We start from the raw sequence: 18,468 nt of genomic DNA, 5'->3' as shown, positions 1-18,468 counted from the left end.
CATATGTATCTTCGGCTAAGGGCAATGGTGAATTAAATTTTAAGTTAATTTAAATAATTAGCTTTCTTTCAATTTTATTTTAAAGCAACTTCTCTTTTTATCATATTCTATACTGAATCTTGAATATTTTTTATCGACTCTACAGGAAATTGGTAAAAGTGCTGTACCAGCTGGTTCTGAAGTACAGGAAAGAGATATTTCCACCATAAGACTAGGAATGCCTCTTGCATCAAATGTCTTACAGTCTTTAACATATTACCCAGCATTACCGGGTATACTCTCTAATTCTTAAAAATCTAGTTGTCCAAGTAGCAATTATTCATGCAATTTTTTTAAACGTAATAAATTTTTAATTTTATGTCAAATTGAAAAGATATCAGCTTCAAACTATTGCTTTGTTTTACAATAACTTTGATTCTTTGTTAACATAAAGGCAAAAATACTTCGTTGAAATCGATATATAGTATATGTTTAAATTATAATAAATATATTAATGTACGTGAAAATTTCTATATTTCTTTTAATTTTTTTTGTTGAATTTAATCTGTTTATAATTCTCGCATAAATAAAAATACATTAATAAATTTAATTTATTATTTATAAATGCTTTAATATACAGCATGTTACAAAATGTGACTCACAAATTCATAGGGGTGATATTAGATATGAAAAGGATAAAAACGTAACGCAGAACAAGGGATTACCAGCCACGTTAAGAGGGAAATGGGATTTTACAGTCTACAACGACATAAAAACGATTCTCGAATGTACATGGAGATGACACCTATGCACAAGCCAGATTACACAGGTAAGTTTGTATAATCACTGGATTAAATATAACTTTAGTTCATGGTTCATAGCGTTTTTAAAAAGACCTTAAAAGTGCTTATTTTCGTTTTTTAAAAGCCCTTACTTAATTTTCACTTTTCGAAAATGAGATTTTTTTTACCTTGCCGAGTTTCGCTGTGTATCATGCAAAAGTGTGGTTTTCACGTTGTTCTATTCAGCGTTTTCACAATTAACTCAACCACAATCCATTTCCCATAACGTATAATAGCGCCAAACATGTTTGATGAAATACTTGGGACTGACTACTGAGTTGGGTTTGATGAGATTCTTGCACTCCCAAATGCAAATCAGCTGCAAGATATTCTCAATTTCAGGCTTTATTTTACGCCCTCTGAAAAGTTCTTTGTCAGTAACTAGTAATTTTATCATGATCATATAAAGTCTTTGAAATTTATTTTGCATTTTGTTAATGTAATAGTGCTTAAACTTTTTTTGAATGCTTAAAAAGTACTTTAAAGGTGCTTATTTTTTGTTGAGATATTTTAATGAACTGGAATGTATTTCAATCTGTTAGTTTCATAAGTTTATTAAACAATCTACCTCAATTTCAATTCTAGAACCATTCAAAGACCTCTTGGGAGAACACAGTCAGCTCCACTACCTCTTGATCATCCAATGCTACAATCACAAGCCATACTTTTATCACCTCAACAAAATGAACAATATGCTCGAGAAAAGAGACTCTGTGAGCAGCAGCAACATAATCTACTCAAACAAGTAAGAGGTCTTCTGATTGATTTAATTTGCAACTTCAAGAATTAAAATATTTTTTGTCTAAAACTTTTGTACATTCCGTATCAGTTTTTTTTATTTTTAGTTCCAAAATAAATACTTTTGGAACTTTTTAAAATTGATCTTTTTTTTCTAAGTAGGATCTAACTTGAATTTATAAAATATATACTAATATTAACAGGTTATGGAATATCAAGAAAGAAAAAAAATGCTTTTGATGCTTTTCTTTTCTTCAAAATAGTTAAATTTTTAAGAGTGAAGTTTTTATGTCGTTATCCCTCTCTAAATAAAGAAATCATTTCTAAATTATTTCTGTTCCAAACTTAGATTGGTCATCCGTCCTCATCACGCTGCTGCTATTCAGTCTCAATTACACAATATTTCTCTGTATACACTCAACTGCTAATTACAACGCAGGAGCTATGTATGATCTTAATGTAACTGTCATGGCCAGCGATCAAAATCCAGTTAACTTAATACAGCTCTCCAGTCTATACACAAAACAGCAATGAATCAACTAGTGGAATTGTTCATCGATTCTATCACAGATAAAATTCTGAAGGGGTAATGTAGTGTGTCTACCACTACAATTATTTAATTCCAGTTCACTAGTATATAAGACATGTTAACTCAATTCTATGTTGGGACACCTTTTCATGGATGAAAGTTGACATTGTCGATAACATTTGTCTTTATGTAGTATATATATAGATAAAAATGTTATAATGATTTAAAATTATACTCCATACAGAACACATTGGTATATAAAGAATGGGAATATTTTGTATGTAATCTGTCACCTCAATTACAATTTCCAAGGGGTCAAATGATTTTGAACTTGCACTTCGTTTTCAAAAAAATGTAGAGGTTGGTTACGAGCGATACCCTTTGAGTTGGTCCCCCTTTCTCCTTTTTTTTCAGTTTCTTGTGGGCCACTACTTGTTGAAAATTGTCAAGACTTGGCGATTTTTCTTCCATTGATCACGATACAGAAATCTTTCCCAAAAAATTATTGATAAATACTCTAGATGCAAAACCTCCTGCTTTTAATACAAAGCATGAAGAATGCATCTGCTGTATTAAAAAATTTTGTAAAAAGCTTAGTAATGAGAGCATATTCCTATTGAAGCTAATTGATATGTTTAATTCATAATTTTTCCGGTTTCACAACTAGATGACTCCAATGTTTCTATTATTTAACTTCATGAATTGAAAACAAATAAAAAAAAATTTTATAATTAAAGAAATACATACTTCAATATATGTGTGTAAAAAAAAACTGACTTTAGTTGATCATTTATAGGTATCTACATCAGGCATCAATTTGGGAAAGCCTCTGTCTCGAACCTCTTGTTGCTCTTAGTCCGATTGGAAGTCGTCAGGAAACGCCTTCTCCTCATCAGGTGCAAACCTCTTTCTTCAAAGAATAACTTTATAAAAATTATATTAAAAACATTCTGGCTACTGCAGAGTAATACTTAAAAGAAAGAAAAACAAGCTATTGAAATCAGATGAATTATTAACAAATTAGATCAAGGATGGATTAAAATTATAAAAAACCTTGGTTATTTAAGATTGAAGCTGAAAGCTGGTTATTAATGAAGGGCAAGTACATTCCAGTAACTCTATTTAAACTGGCTTTTGATGATTTTAATCCCTCCTTCATTCTGATTGACTTTGTAAATGATTTGATTACAAATTTGTTTTTAATCATTTAAGTATTTATTTGCGACGCCTTATTGTTTAATAGTTTGAGCTCTGTTTTTCTTTTAAAAATACCAAATTTAACTTTTTAACAGGTGTTGTGTACGACAGTTTAATGTTAAAACATCAATGTGTTTGTGGTAGCAGTGCTCATCATCCTGAACATGGTGGTCGCCTACAAAGTATATGGGCAAGGTTACAGGAAACCAGTCTTCTTAATAGATGCGAGGTAAGAGGCAATTTCGAATATTAAACAAATCTCATTTATATAAAACAAATAAATACATAATTTTTATTTTTGTCCATTAACATTTTCATAATCTTACAATGCCACATTTTCGTAATTATGCAATTATTTAATGATTCGATGTAAAATTAAATGGTGCAACAAAAACAGATAACCAAATCCCGTGGCTCAAAATAGTCAAAAGATCTCAACTTAATTTTTTGTCATGTTCACAATATTTGCATTTATTTTCATTTGGTGTTCTTAATAGCCTTTGTCTATACTAAACAAATCTTATCATTGCCAAAAATACAAAAGTAAACTCATTGGATATCTAATCAATCAAATTAGCTCAAGAGAAAATTCTAGTGTAGATAAAAATATAAGAAAAGTCTTACCTAAGGAGAATCCACAAATATTAGGAGGTAATATATTAAGAAAGACAAAATGTTCTGTGATAGAACTCAAATAGACTGAGTGTCATAAAAAGTAGATTCCTATGAACAAAATACTAGTCATATTTAAAAAATTGCCTTTATTGAAGAGTTTTGTATTTGGATATTTTGTATTACATTCTAATTATTACAGTTAGCCACATTTTAATTCCTCAAAAGTATCCTTTTAACTTAGAATATAGAAATAAATAGAAAAGTATTAACAAACGTATGCCATTTTTGGGAGGGGGAAATGTAATGATTCATTTTATATATATATATATATTTTAATGCTTCCGTAAACAGTTGCACTTTTGCAAGATGCTGAAGAGCTTAAGCTTTTTTAGCAACTTCGATGAAAAATATGCTAAAGCATTCTTGAACGAAATTTGATACCTATATTTTAAAATATGTTATTTTTATATCTCTAAAATTTTATATCTCGCTATATGATACTTAAACTGTAATGTTAATTTCTTTTAATTATAAGCTAATTATTAAATTACTGCAATGACCAGTCATTTTATAAATAACATTTTCCTTTGCCTAAATGAAATGGAATTGTTGAGGTATGTAATCATATAAATTTTTAATTATTTCAAAAAAGGATGTTATTATGATTTAAAGAAGACTGGAATGAAAGATCATTAGAACTACAGAGGTTATGAGTTTAACAAGCTTACATTAAAAGAATTCAATCACATTGTAAATTTACGAAAGTAGGCAAAATATAGGCAATTACATGTAATTAAATTTCTGTAATACTTAATGACATATATTCTAATTGGAAATATTTTATGTTATAAAATAAATTCATATTCATTCTCAATGTTTAAAAACTTTTAAATGAAAGCTTTTTATTTTATTCTTTCCAGAGAGTCAGATCCAGGAAAGCAACACCTAGAAGAAATCCAGTCTTGTCATAGGTATGCTTTGAAAAAACTTTTAATGTGCATTCTTATAACTTATATTAAATCCTAAATTTACAATTTATTAAAATATTACATTTTATTTTTATTTGCTTGTTTAGTGAATCATATACTCTCTTATTTGGGGCCAATCCTTTGAATCGACCGAAACTTGATTCCAGCAAACTAGGTATTAAAATGGTTTTTGTTTTGATAACAGTTTTATGATTATTCATTCATACAAAGGTTGAAAAAAATTTTTACGTTATATTAAAACTAGATTACAATATATGGTGAAACTAAACAGTTTATTGTTGTAAATACTTTTTTTAACAGTTTTTAAATTTCACCGAGATATACATTAAGTTTAAATTTTAAAATAAAAATTAACCAAATCATCCAATTCTTTTGTCTGTTTCAAGCAATTTCTTGTTCATATTTAACTTTAATTAACTTAACGAGATAAAAAATTGAATGAAAGATGAAACTTAATTATTTAAGCACTGTTTTACTTCTCTAATAACATTCTGTATCGGCAAACTATATGAGTTTAAAATATAAATCTTTTCTTTTTTTAATAAAGAACTACTTAACTTCTAACTGCATTGAAATATATTTCTCAGTTTAAATAGGTATTAAATTAAAGATTTTTAATTTAAGAAACTGAATAATATAATTATTTTATTTAATTAAAATTATTGTTTGTTACCCCTTTAATTTAAAATGGAAATTTTAAAAAAAATTTTAAAATCTAATTTTAATGTAATTTGAAACTTTTCTTTTACTTCAAATGACTTTTATAAGTTTATAATTTAATGATAATAGTAATTAAAAATAAAAGTTTAATATTTAATCAATTGCAGCTGATCTTCCAATGAAGAATTTTGTGATGTTCCCTTGTGGTGGCATTGGTGTAGATTCTGACACAACTTGAAATGATCTACGCACAGCAAGTCCTGCAAGAATGGCTACTGGATGTGTTGTTGAATTGGCCATGAAAGTAGCAACAGATGAAATAGAGGTATTATTAATATCTATATTTTAATGCTTGATAGTTATGCAATACAATGATAAGCTTATTATCAATCATCATACAGAAAAATGTTACTATATAAGTAACCTTGAAAAATTTTTGCTTTTCTACATCTTTTAAATCAACAAATTAATTTGTTCATGACTTCTATAAGAATAATTTTGTTTTTCTTACATTGATTCTTTGCATATTTAATTTCGTTTTCCTTCAAACATTACTTTTTTCCAAGACTAAAGTTTTTAGGGATACTTTAAGTCCCTAAAGGGCAAAGCTTACTGAGGAGTTGAAGACTTTAGCAATAAAATGCAGTAACACAAATAATTTCATCATTACATATTTTAACTAAGGGGAAAAAGCACCAAACCGTTGGTTAAAGCAGTTTGGGGAAAAAGAGTAACAGATTTAACGGTGACAGCACTTTTTAAATGAAATACTTATTTCGATATTTTAAAATAATTTATATAAGAAGCTTCGAAGATCAATTGATGTTTTTCCAAGTATATTTTTTGTTTAGTCTTTTTTACAAGATTTGTACATAAATCTACAAATAGTCTACTTTTTTTTCAATAAAATATTTTATTTATTTGTAGAATGGTTTTGCTATCGTCCGCCCTCCTGGACATCATGCGGAACATCAACAAGCAATGTAAGTTTTTCCTTGAATGCTTTTTATTGAAATATATATGCATATCGTATAATAATAATGTATAAATATATAAATACATAAAATATATAAAAACATATAAAACATATAAAAATATATAAAACATAAATATATAAATTTATAAAAAATATAATAATATATAAATTACAATAAAAATATATTTTAACAGAAATAAATTGCATTTATCTTTAACCAAAATCAATTGTATTTATCTTTAACCAAAATGCATTTATATGCATTATGCATAATGCATTATGCATTTATATGCAGATATCTAATTAACCTGTTGCAATATTACAGTCATCACACTAACAAAGATAATTTATCGTGGTACAAATTTTCTATACAATAAAATAACCTTTAATATTTATAATTATTTTAAAATTATTGTCTATTATTCATGTCTATTATTGTCTATTATTATTCATGAAAGTATCAGAAAGAGTACCAGAGAGAGAGAAAAGTATCAGAGTGATAAAAAAAAAGTTATGCCATGCATGAAAAATCAAGAGTTTGGTCTCTAACGTAAAAACAAATGCTATTAAAATAAAGGGATAATTCATAAATTAAAATTATAAAGGGAATATAATTTGAATTTAAGTGGGAATAAATAAATTAGGGGGATTAGGGTAAGAGAGCAATTCTCATTTTCACATGGAGCCTTCTATTCAAGACAGGAAAAACAGTGGGATTGTTTCATGAAAAGAATTTTTTACAGAAATGTTTCTCAAACTTTCTAGGAAATAAAAAAAAGGCAATTTCATACAAGACTATGACTTCAACTAGAAATATAGTAATTGTCAAGAAATTCTAGATACTGGTGGACTTTTTAAAAATAGCTTATATTAATCTTGAAATACTTTACTTTGTAAATAGTTTTGAGAGTTCATCATGTTTTGGTTCATGCACTTTTTTTATCCAGTATGTAACTACAGAAATAATTTTTAAATTTAGCAAAAGTGATTAATGCCCTCATAAAAAGTTCAAAAATGTATTGCAATATTTTAATTAGTTTATCAATCTATTTTCAATGTTTTACTAAATTTAAATATACTCAAAACTGTCTAGGATATATTTGTGGAAATTGTTTTAATATTTTCTTTCACAAAGCTAAAGCATTTTTAAAAAAGCTATAGCCTAGTTATAGCCTTTTTAAAAAATAAATAAATAACAGTAAATAAGACATTTTCATTTACATTGCCCTTCAAAATTTTTAATATATTTCTATATTATTAAAGCAGAATGAAACTTCTCTATAAACTAAGATTAAATTTTTACACCAACATTCTTTAATATTACAGGGGTTACTGCTTCTTTAATTCTGTGGCAATTGCAGCGAAACAGCTAAGAGAAAAGCTGAAGCTTGAGAAGATACTCATTCTTGATTGGGTAAGATTTGTTTGTTAAACTAATGTTTTAGAAAAATATCTTTGTTGTGCTTATTTTAACAAGAAAAGTGAAACATCCAGGAAAGATCACCTCTATCTAGCGACCGCATCTATTTATGACCACTTTTGGGAATCTGAAATTATCGACAGTTTATTCAAGCTGCTCATCATTCAGCGATAAACTTTATTGGTTTTTATAACATATGAGTTTACATAACATATGAGTAAAGCCCGAATTTTGATGAGATCGGCATTTTTTTTATTTTTCTTTACATTTTTATTTTACTTTATAACCGTCGTTGAACAGCTGACCCAAGTTTGCGTTTGCGACTACTGATGTTCAATTCCGTAGCCTTAAAGTTTCGAACCCAATCCGGAAACTAAGGGAACTTCTGGCTCAAGTATTGGGTGAAATGTGTCGTCGCGGAGGACTTTTTGATAGATCTAACCCGCATTTGCGTTACATGGAGAGGAAAACCATGAACACCTCCCACGGTTAACTTAACGGGTAGGGGACTCAAATCCATGATTCGTCTACCACTGATGATTTTTCACGTCAGCACTGTGGCCGGAGTTCGTATCAACCGGCCATCACTGGGATTCGGAAGCGGTTCACCTCATTGGAAGGCGAACTCTCTATCCCCTGAGCTTCCATGACTCTTTCGAAAAGTAATGTTATTAATGACATTTTTACCACGATTATTGCATTGGATATTGGATATATTGAGCGAAGTATTGATCGAAATCAAGTATTGAGCGAAATTTGCCTTCGTAGAGGACATTTTGAGGGAACTAACCCGCATTTGCATTACATGGCCAGGAAAGCCACAAAAACATTCCACGGTTAGCCAGACGCGAGCGACCACTGAGAATATTTTAAGCCAGCACTGTGGTTGGCGCAAGCTGGACCCGAAACTTGTATCGACCTACCATCGCTGAGATTCGAACCCAGTTTACCTCATTAGAAGGCGAACGCTCTATCCCCTGAGCTATCACGAGCCATGTTTTGCGTTTTTAGACACTTCTGCTAGTTCAGTGCATTTTTTGAAGTTTATTTTCACATTATTACTAGCTCATTTTTACAACATTCACTCTTTTTAAGACCTGTAGACAGTTCTAGTTGCAAATAGTTTAGTGCCTTTATTTATTTACAGTTTGTACAGAAGTACGGTGTGTTTAAAAAAAATGAAAATGTTTGTTTCTAAATTCGATTTTACAGTGCATCATAATAGTTAACTTTTCTTTCGTTATTTTTGAATTAGTGAAAAATGCATCTCATTTCACTTTAATATAAATGTTTGAATACAATTGAAATTTTAAGCTAGATGTATTTCAGATTTAATTCTTGTATTTAACTCATGTACAAGGCAGAGATGCCAACTTGCTCCGGACAGCAAATATATAATTTAAAGTGGTAGTTTATCAATTGTGATTCTTGGTTTAATTAATTCAATTTAGTTGATTTTTATCCACCACTATTTATAAATAATTCGTAGGCTTATATAACTCACCAAGTTATAGTACTTATGTCATGCTATACCTTTTAAAAAGCAATCAAAAATAGTCAAATATTTTCAAAATTAACTTTGTAATTATTTACCGTTTTTTTAAAATTATTTTGGCGTGTCCGGAGCAGTTGGCATCTCTGACAAGGGATTTTTTAAGTAGGAAAAACTAACTCAAATTTTAAAATTCTAATATTTATATGGGTCTGCCTACCACTTTACTACTTTCGTGAGTAGTTTGTTGGCACTTCTACGTTAAATCATCAGAAAAAAATTGCATCCCTAAAAAACGAAAAAATTTTCCTAAAAAGCACAAGTTCTATCTAATTTCTAACAATAAAAACCACAAGTTTGAATTTTGACTCCATATTTATAGTCTTTTTAATACATCGTTAATCCATACGTTAAACTATTAAAAAAACTGTAAGTAACAATTTTATGGCAAGTGTTAGCTAATATTTGACCTAGAAACTTCAAGTCTGAGTTTTGCCTCGAAACGTTGAACCCTTGTAGACGATTATTAACCTTAAGAAACTCGTTAACCAGGAAGAAAATTGCAACCAAAGTAAAAATCACGGCTAAAATAGCTTTTTCTTAACTTTAAAAAGTAACTAATATTTTGCAACGAAATTTAAGATTTTATCCTGCAATGTTTGCTCCTACGAGGACACTTTCAAAAAAGCTTTTTTGCGCGCTAAAAATTCATTTTCGCCAACTTGACTTTTTGAGTTGACTTAACAGTTTGAGGGCTGTGTTCTCAAATATGCTAATTAATTATTGCAGACGATATTTTAAGTTACAAAATCAGACATAAAAATGCACTTTCTCTGAAATAAAATACCTTTTTTTAACGGATTCGTATTATAGCCGCAGCCCAGGAAATATGGTCCTGATAGTTTGGTCAGGAGAGCGACCCAAATTTTGGACCCTTTAATGTTAATTTCACTTTTTGTATATTTCGCATGTCTCAAAAACTTTTTAAGCGATTTTAAAAAAATTTGCTCACAAATATAAAATTCGTTTTTCCAAGGATAATTCCTAGTAAAATATAAATGTTGGTAAATTTTTAATGTTTTATTTTTCAACTTTACTTATTAATAGTCGGAAATTGAATTGTAAGGTATGCAATTTTTACATCATTTTAAAGGTTGTAATTTTACATGTCAAAACATTTGGGCGAAATCGGGGCTGAATATAGTTCCTGAGAAATCAAATTATAAATATTGGTCTCCTTTTAAACTATTTAGATTTCTCAAGAACTATTTTACCAATTTCTTTTAAATTTTGTATTTTGCTTTGCAAAATTACGTATGATATTATGTATCTAACTATTTAGAATCTTTTCAACTATCATTTAATAAAATAATAAAAAATATCAAATATTTACAAAAATTAAAAATAATAAAAATATTTTTATTTTGGGTGTCAAAAACGCGAATCCGTTGTAAAAAAGGTATGTTTATTCGGAGAAAGCGCGTTTTTATGTCTGATTTCGTAACTTAAAATATTGTCTGCTCTAATTAGTATATTCGAGGTCACCTTCTCTAAAATTGTGTTTGGGTCCTTGACCGTGAAGATCCGATCATTGTGTCAAAAGTTATTCAAAGTAGTCCGTTTTTTTCCAGCAACCCTACTGGATTTTTAGGGAAGACTACTGGAATTCGCGTGATTCTCTCGCTCTCCCGAATAAATTAAAATTTTCTCGTTTTTTTTTTTTTTTTTTTTTTTTTTTTTTTTTTTTTTTTTTTACGTTTACTGAAATATCCCTATGTTTAGGGAAATATTTAAAAAAAATCCCTATAAAAGGAAAAATAGTATTTCATTGGATCTGAATAAGGCTGATTGAATCCAATATTATTAAATTGCTTTTGTTTGTAAAATTAACAACAATTCGCCAATATGGTAGGGTCATTCTTTTTTACTATTGAAGTGTAATTCAGAATTTGTCCACTAGAAAACAGAACCGATTTTCACGCAATCCAGGGTATCCAGCGTCTTCCCCCTTCATTTTTCCTTACATTTTTATATTCTTTTTATTTCCTTACATTTGAAATGGCATAATATATTTTTTATAACCGTCATTGAACTGCCGAACTAATTTTTGGGTTTATGACTACTGATGTTCAACTACGTGGCCTTGCAATTTTGAACCAAATCCGGAAGACGAGGGAACTCCTGGATTAAGTGTAGGGAGAAAATTGCCTTCGTGAAGGACTTTTTGATGGAACTAACCCACATTTACGTTACAAGGAGAGGAAGATCACGAGAGCCTTCCACGGTAAGCCTAACGGCAAAGGAACTCTAACCTGTGATCCGTCTACCACTGAGGATATTTTACGTCAGCACTGTTTTCGGTGCAAGCTGGTTGTGGAATTCATATCGACTAGCAGTTGCCGGGATTCGAACCCGGTTCACCTGATTGGAAGGCGAACGCTCTAGCCCTGAGCCATCGCGTCTTAGGGCGTAATATTTAACAAGTTTCTATTTATTATATTTAAGAGTGAAATATTAGTTAGGTATAAAAGTATAGTGTAATACGAATTGTAACGTGAAATGTGCACATTTCTTGGTGTGTTGTACTATTTGGTGGTACTTCAGCAGAGCAGGTTACCGTAACAAAAGAGTTAATATTGCCTTCAAGTTTTGATCCTATTAAAAAACTTATGTGCCCACGATAGATGGAAATCATTAGCCCATTTTAACTTTACAACGCCGAAACAAGTTAGCAAAATTTTAACCTAAAATTCAATTCTGCATTTATGCTTTATTCCATATTCAGGAAATCTTACCTTACCCTCTAAAAAAATAATGTTTAAAAACTTTTAGCCAATTTTTTACTTACAAGCCACAAACTCAAATTTCTCCTTCAAACATTAAGTCATAAAAAAATTAGTAGTCCATTCTCCAAAAAAGGTTACATCCAAAATAAGTATTAGGTATTTTGGTCATAAAGTTGAAGCTTGCCTCCCATTACAAAATAAAACACGGCTATAAAGAGTTTTAGCTTACTTTTGGCTCAGAAAACACGTGATATAAATTAGTCTTTAAATCTAATAATTTGTCTTTTTGTTTCTGTTCCTTAATAGTTACTCAACCTGACAAAAATATGGCGAGAAAAAGATTAAGATTATTTTCACGCAAGGCAAACCAAAAAATTGAATTTTCCTTTCAGACATTTTCCAGTTTTAGGTAAACGTTTTTAACGTTAAGTTTTAAACATTAGGTAACGCCCACAAAATTTTTGCTTAATTTATCAGCCAAAAATTGAAAAATCAATTCAAAGCATATTAAACCATCTCTTCTGGGTTAACATCCTCTAATCGCTTCCTCTTCTAGTTCTTGTTTTTTAACAACTAGTGTTTTTTTTTTTAAATAAGAAGGTCGTGAATTTATTATTTAATTTTTACTTAATTTTGTGATTCGAAATGCTTATTATATCATTACATTTCCTACTTTTTCCCTCTTTTTTAATTAAGACTTGTAACGAATTCCGCATCCAGCTTGCACCAACCACAGTGCTGACGTGAAATATCCTCAGTGGTACACGGATCACGGGTTAGAGTCCTCTTGCGGCCAGGCTAAACATGGGAGGTTCTCATGGGGTTAGTTCCATCAATGCGGGTTAGTTCCATCCAAAAGTCCTAGATAAAGGCAAATTTCTACCCATACTTGATCCAGGAGTTCCATTATCTTATTGATTGGGTTTAAAATTAAAAGTCTATGGAGTTGACTAGCCGTAAACCCAAATTTTGGGTCACCTGTTCAACGACGGTTACAAAATAAAATATAAAGAAATAAAATATTGTTATGTTAACTTTCCTTATAATTAGAGTTCTTGTTGCAAAAGTTTTAATAATGTTACAGCAGAAAAAGCACAATTTCATGTAATTTTTGCATTTTCCAGATAGGATCATTTCCATTCAACAAACAAGGGGTGGATGGCTTTAAGATCAGTGAATAAGCTTATTAAAAACGAGTAAGTATATTAACAGCAGTGACTTTATTTATGGGCAAGTGAATGAATTTATAAATTCATAATGTGTTACTACAGTCAACGACAATTTTTCGTTTATTAAAATAATTTTTAACAAAATTGCAATATATTTAATGCAAAAGTCCTTAAAAATATTTAAATATATGCAGAGCGCCAAACAAATAAATAAACGGACCACCCAGAATAACTTTTGATGAGATCTTCACGTTCTAGAACTTAATCTTAGAGGTTCAAAGTGATTATTTAAAATACGCTAATTAATTAGTTCATACGATATTTAAAGTTACGAAATCCGACACAAAAAGGTATTCTTTTCTATATAAATCGATCTTTTTCAGATGAATCCGAATTTCTGATCCAAAAATTAAGGGAGTAGCTGCAATCTAGGAAACATGGTCCCCATAGTTTGGTCAGAGAGTGGTTCTAAGTTTAAATCCCTTTATTTTAATTTTATTTCTTGTGCATTTCGCCGTAACTCGAAAACTTTTTAAGCTAATTGAAAAAAATTTGAACGCAGCTAAAAAATTAGTTTATCCGAAGTTAATTGCATGCTAAAAAGTATATTTCAATATATATTTATTGTTTTTTTTTATTATACTATTTAATTAGTGTCAAACAACTTTTGTCATGTACAATTTTCGCCATCATTTTAAAGAACATAATTTTACATGGCAAAATGTAAAATTTGAGCGAAATTGGTCGAAGAGTAGTTGAGAAATTGAATTTTAAAAAAGTCGATATTTTAAAATCCGACATATTTTCCAGATTTTGTCTACCGTCTATAATTTGAAGGTCGAATAAAAAAGATATATTCAGAGTGACACTTTGTGTTTTATTTCGTTACCTAAAGTATAGTCTGATCTAATTAATTGGCATATCTGAAACCCACTCCTCTCCTCGAAGCATTAAGATTCAGTTTTAGATCTTAAAAGATCCGATCATTAGATCAAAAAATATTCAGGTGCTCCTTTTATTTTTTTGAGCTCTGTAAATAAATAATATTTTTGACTTAAACAAGGGTCTCAATATTAGGAAAAGGAAAAATCTTTCATGTGGGCTTACAAAAATCAAATACACCGAAGAGCCATTACATTATGACCACTCTTCATCTATAACAATGGGCTCGCCCAGGTTTTCATGGCTTCTAGCCCAGGAACAATGTTTTTATGGGGCACATTAGGACCCATAATCCTCATAGAACAATCCCTGACGTCTGTAAGCTATTTAAACATAGTTGCAGACCAGGTTCACCAATTTATGGCAACAGTTTTTTCTGCGGGGGATGGTGTTTACCAACAGGATAATGCACCATGTCATAAGGGTCGAATCGTCGAGGAACATTCCAGTGACTTTCAAGTCATGTCTTGGCCCCCAAATTCACCTGACTTTAATCCAATAGAGCATTTGGGGTCCTACTTGGAAAACCAAATTCGTGCTGCCACGCTACCCCCTCGTAATGTGAGGGAATTGCAGGACCAGTTGGTGAGCGCTTGGTACCAGATACCTCAGAATACCTATCAGCACCTTGTGGAATCAATGCCTCGGCGGGTGCTGTCAGTTTTGAGAGCTAAAGGTGGTCCTACATGTTATTAGCAGGGTGGTCATAATGTAATGGCTCTTCGGTGTATAACTGGTAGGCAGCTAAAGTCCATTTTTTTTTACCAATTCAGTAAATAATGAAATTTAATCACCAAGTCGAATAAATGCTAAGACTGATTTTAACTTTTTAACGTAAAAACTCATTTGCTTGGTTACACTTCTTTTAGTTCTTGAAAAGTGCCATTTAACAATGAATTTTGCTTGAAAATGTATTATTTGCTGTTCAAATCCGTTTATTTTTTTAACTAAAAGAAAGAAAAAAATCAGTTAATGTTAGTTTCGTTTTGGTGAAAAAAAACCTTACAATTGAAATTCATTGTTTTATCTTTGCATACAATAAAATAAAGAATTTATTTGTGCGTGTGTATGTATATCTGTATTTGTAATTGCGGGTAAGATTACGAAACCATATTTTGTGCTTTTTACGAAGCTCGATTTTTGATTTTTAAATTCAGAGACATTTAAGAAATGGAATTTTCTCATTGACTTTAGCGGAAGCCTTTGTTATAGTAAGCTATAGACGATTCAGTTTTGTCATATATTTTAAAGATAACACCAGTAGTGTTTGTTAGCTTATAGATCTAATCAAAAAAAACTTGTTTATCGCGCGTTCTGCAATACTTATTTTTCTATTCGTTATGCCAGGTTATCTGAAAGATGAACGTGATCTTGCTTGCATCAGCAGACTACGTCACCTGATTAATATTTTCATGGTTATCTGAAACTACGAGTTTATTTTATTTATAGTTATACTCTTAAAACGGGTTTTAACAAAAATAAATAATTAAAAATCAATGGTAATTGAAATAAAAGGCTAAATTAAGGGAAAAATAGTACAAATTCGTTGAAGAGAAAGTACAATGCCGGAATTATTATGGACGTCAATGATAATTAATTTTGGTAATCGTTACAATTTGAAATAAAAAAATAAGTCATAGGAAAAACTAATCAGAAAATGGTACTAATTCGTTTATAAAAATCGGTTAAATAATATTGATGTCAATGATGCTTACTTATTTTTGGAAATATGTACTAATTGAAATTTAAAAAAATTAGCTATGTACTAAAAATGTAAATTGATGGAGAAAATGTATTCATTCGTTACGGGATACCATAAAATTCTGCCATAACATTTATTGACACCAGTACTTTGCAGTTTTATAAGATGTAAGTACAGGACAAAGTAGCTTGACTTTGGTAAATTTTCACTATCATGAGTTACCAGTATTATGCCAGATAATACTGAAGCCATTGTTTTCAATAGGCAATAGACGATTGAGTTTCTCAAATATTTTAAAGACTTCATCAGTTATGTTTTTTATGTTATGCCTTTAATCAAAAAAGATGTTATTTGCGTGTTCTGTTATTATTAAATATATTTTATTAGTTATGCAAGGTTAACTGATTGATTAACGTAATGATGGTAGCATAAGCAAACTACATCGCAAATTTAATATTTCTAAGGTTATTTGAAACCATCGTGTTTATATTTGTTACCATTTTGAAACGTCTTTTTATAATGGTGCGACGGTAATTGAAATGAAAAATATCAGTTTTGTACTACAAAACAAAATGGAGATATGGATCTATTAGGGGTACTATAAAAGATCGTCTACAAGGACAATCTACGATCGTCTACTAGATGGGCTGCTAAAAATGTGTTTTATTTAACCTAATATGTTGGAGTTGCCAAGAAAAGCAGCAAATCTATACATAAAATTAAATTTAAAATTTGAGTGTCTGTTTGTGTGTCTCTATGCCGTATTTTGGGTATACGGTGAGCAGCTGTAAAAATACGAGATTAAAAAGGTATCTAAATAAGTAAGATTATAAGCTTAATTACGAAGCCCGATTTTTGATTTTTTAAAATTACATTTTAAATACAGAGACTTTTAAGAACAAAATTTTCTCATAGACTTAGTGGAAGCCAGTGTTTTAAAATAAGCTGTGGAGGATTTAGTTTCTTCAAATATTTTAAAGATAAATTATAGCTTATTGCTCTAATCATAAAAAAGTTGTTTATTGAGCTTCCAGTTATACTTACTTATATTTTAATTGTTATGACAGGTTATCTGTGTGATTAATGTGAATAAGCAAACTACACCACCAAATTATTATTTCTAAGATTATTTGAAAACAAGCGTTTATTTTGTTTATAATTATGCTTTTAAACCGTGATTTTACAAGACTAAACAATTTAAAATTGAGGCTAATTGAAATAAAAGCTTAAGTTTTGTACTAAAATACAAAATTATTGGAAACATGGAACTAATTCACTGAGGAATAAACATAAAAAGCACTAATTTAATTATGGACGCCAAGAATAACTAATTTTGGCAAATTACTAATTAAAGTACAATAATAAATGTACTAAAAGGCAAAAAAAAAACAGTAGAAATGTCGTTTAAGCGAGCATAAAAAAATTAGCAAACTATTATTGATGTCAAAGATGCTGAATTAATTTTTATAATAAATAATGACATAAAGATATGCTATGTACAGAAAATGTATTTATTTATTACGAGGCACCGTCGGCATGCTATTATTGACATCAATGATACCTATGTTTGGCAATGGTCACTACTGGTATTATGGTAATAGTTGAAGTTTTGATAGATACCAAATATACTTTTATATAGGTACAATGTATTTTAGAGTGCAGATTACAGCAGTGCAGATTTCATTTGGTGCAGATTACAGCTGCAACAATACTGTACATTTTTATAATAGATTTATTATGTGAATAGATATGTCAGATGATGCTGAATAAAGTTAGCCTTTATTTTGAGAGGATTAACTGCTAAAAATCAGCTTTGCTTAAGCTAATAATGTAAACGAAATAAGAGTCAACAAATAATTATAAATAAAAAAAAGCATTGTAATTATTTTAACTTCGTTGTTTACGTCGGTATTTGTGGGAAAATTTTTTGAACTATTTTGCAGTGTTGTTCATTACAGATTTATTGATGCTTTTTTTTTCACCCCATACTGGTAATTAATAAATAAAAGAAGTGCGCAGTTTGATTTTGGGAAGGTTGATAATTTTATTTTTTATCAAGACGCCATTGATATTACTGGCGTATGTTTTTTTTTAATGTTAGCATATGTTGTACTAAACATTTTAATAACAAATTGATCACAATACCATAAGATCAAGCAAGAAATTAAACGAGGCAGAAATTAAAATCCCCTCACACTTGAACAATAACTGTTTTTATGCTTACAAATTGGTTTACTTTTTGATTTTAAATCTCGAAATATTTGAAATTCTACTTCTTTAAAAGCCAAACCAGCTGGTCCCCGACTAATATTTTATAAAGTTTAAAAACAAGTATTTTAAAACATCAAAATAAATCTCATCCTCAATTTAAGAAGAGCACTTTTCACTATTGACAATTTGAGACAAATTTAACTTTTTTTCCCTAGTGCAGA

General features: G+C 29.6%; 2 protein-coding genes across 11 annotated transcripts in view; both read left to right on the top strand.

Annotated features, from left to right (window-relative positions):
• LOC147817007 (uncharacterized) overlaps window positions 1-3,514 on the top strand; it is a 48,860-nt gene extending 45,346 nt beyond the window's left edge. Inside the window, exons 6-9 of one of the 3 annotated variants that reach the window (XM_087153535.1) lie at window positions 146-272; window positions 1,407-1,566; window positions 2,885-2,984; window positions 3,381-3,514. In XM_087153535.1, coding sequence (XP_087009661.1) covers window positions 146-272; window positions 1,407-1,566; window positions 2,885-2,984; window positions 3,381-3,401 — 408 coding nt within the window. In that variant the 3' untranslated portion in view covers window positions 3,402-3,514. The remainder of the gene's footprint in view (window positions 1-145; window positions 273-1,406; window positions 1,567-2,884; window positions 2,985-3,380) is intronic. The other 2 variants (XM_087153541.1, XM_087153544.1) reach the window with 2 other exon arrangements.
• Window positions 3,515-4,975: 1,461 nt separating this feature from the next.
• Window positions 4,976-18,468, top strand: part of LOC147817006 (histone deacetylase 9-like) — a 103,117-nt gene continuing 89,624 nt past the window's right edge. For all 8 annotated transcript variants that reach the window (XM_087153564.1, XM_087153554.1, XM_087153559.1 and 5 more), the window contains exons 1-5: window positions 4,976-5,043; window positions 5,717-5,874; window positions 6,477-6,532; window positions 7,852-7,939; window positions 13,352-13,419. In XM_087153564.1, the coding sequence (XP_087009690.1) occupies window positions 5,818-5,874; window positions 6,477-6,532; window positions 7,852-7,939; window positions 13,352-13,419 (269 nt within the window). In that variant the 5' untranslated portion in view covers window positions 4,976-5,043; window positions 5,717-5,817. The remainder of the gene's footprint in view (window positions 5,044-5,716; window positions 5,875-6,476; window positions 6,533-7,851; window positions 7,940-13,351; window positions 13,420-18,468) is intronic.

Source organism: Parasteatoda tepidariorum, chromosome 1 (genome assembly GCF_982258835.1).
Source record: "Parasteatoda tepidariorum strain Cologne lab strain chromosome 1, Ptep-v5.0, whole genome shotgun sequence".
Taxonomy (NCBI): Eukaryota; Metazoa; Arthropoda; class Arachnida; order Araneae; family Theridiidae; genus Parasteatoda; species Parasteatoda tepidariorum.
This window is presented reverse-complemented; position numbering and strand designations above follow the sequence as displayed.